We start from the raw sequence: 1,278 nt of genomic DNA, 5'->3' as shown, positions 1-1,278 counted from the left end.
TCTTGAAGACCCCCAGGGTAGGGGAGAGCACCACCTCCCTTGGGAGCCCGTTCCAGACCTTGGCCACTCTAACTGTGAAGAAGTTCTTCCTAATGTCCAGTCTAAATCTGCTCTCTGCAAGCTTGTGGCCCTTACAAAAAGTGGGAAAGTCATCCCTTTTTAGAATTAGGGACAAAGATGCCCTTGTTGTAATTTTTTTTAATGAATGGTAAAAATGATAAGCCCTTTAGGTCAAAACACAATGGGAAGCCATTAACACTGGATGAAATGCCACAGAAACTGAACAGAATTCTACCTAGTTACCCCTATTATCAGATGTAGTTTCTAGTTAGCCATTTACTTAGAGGATGCACATTTTAAATGTAACGTGTCACAATAATATAGTCAACATTTAAACAATATTAGGACACGAACAACGAGTTAGTGTGGGGTAAGACATGGTAGAAACAAGAAACGTGTCCTCACTTTAACACCTCCAACACAACTGGAAAATGCCCTTGAATCAGCAGTAAAAAAAAAAATATCAGACAAAATTCATAAAACTGCCACCCCCACCTCCATAATACAATGAAAAGATGGACCAGAAGTTGATGAATGTATGAGTAATTGCACATTGCCTTAAATAAGCCATTTCAGATGAGTCCATGACAGGTTTAAGTCCACGTGTTGTATGAACAGCTTCATGTTAGTGCACGATGGAGATGCATGTAACGGCTACACCGGCTGCGAGGACCTCGGGGGGAACCAGCGTCGCTCCGGCCGTCACTCATGGGAAACACGGTCCAAGGCGACGTAGAAGCTCTTCTTGTCGTCCAGGCAGTCCCAGCCGATGGGCCCGATCTCACAGTCCGCACAGATAAGGAACTTGATGTTTCCAACGTCCTTCGTGAAGCCGATATTCTCAAAGGAAAACATGTCATCCACCAGCCAGTGGTCCTGCAGCACGTCCCCGTCGGGGGAGACGCTCTCAGCCAGGGCCGTCTTCTTCTTCATGGAAGGGAGGAAAAGCTGCCGGACAAGGACAAGTAAAGCGCGGGTCAGACAGTCACCGCCACTGCGGCGCTGCTCCCCGTTAGAGCAGCGGTTCTCAGCCCGTTTGGCAACCGCGGGCACCCGTAACTTCTCTGCACACGATGACACCCCGTTTCCACACCGCACGGATCCAGGGGGCGTGTCAGCTAGTCTCCTCACAACTAGGGGCGCCCTCCCCTCGAGTCTTCTTCCGGGGCACCGGGGGGGGGCACGTACCTGCCTGCGAGCCAAGGGGGCGGAGGCGGG

General features: G+C 50.1%; 1 protein-coding gene across 1 annotated transcript in view; it reads right to left on the bottom strand.

Annotated features, from left to right (window-relative positions):
- The window catches only part of RABIF (RAB interacting factor), a 3,836-nt gene continuing 2,558 nt past the window's right edge, over nt 1–1,278 (bottom strand). The window contains exon 2 of the mRNA XM_014527178.2: nt 1–1,252. Within this exon, the coding sequence (XP_014382664.1) occupies nt 763–1,252 (490 nt within the window). The 3' untranslated portion in view covers nt 1–762. The remainder of the gene's footprint in view (nt 1,253–1,278) is intronic.

The sequence above is a fragment of the Alligator sinensis genome, unplaced genomic scaffold (genome assembly GCF_000455745.1).
Source record: "Alligator sinensis unplaced genomic scaffold, ASM45574v1 scaffold1638_1, whole genome shotgun sequence".
Lineage (NCBI taxonomy): Eukaryota > Metazoa > Chordata > Crocodylia > Alligatoridae > Alligator > Alligator sinensis.
The sequence above is the reverse complement of the archived record's forward strand: the minus strand, read 5'-3'. Positions and strand labels throughout refer to the sequence as shown.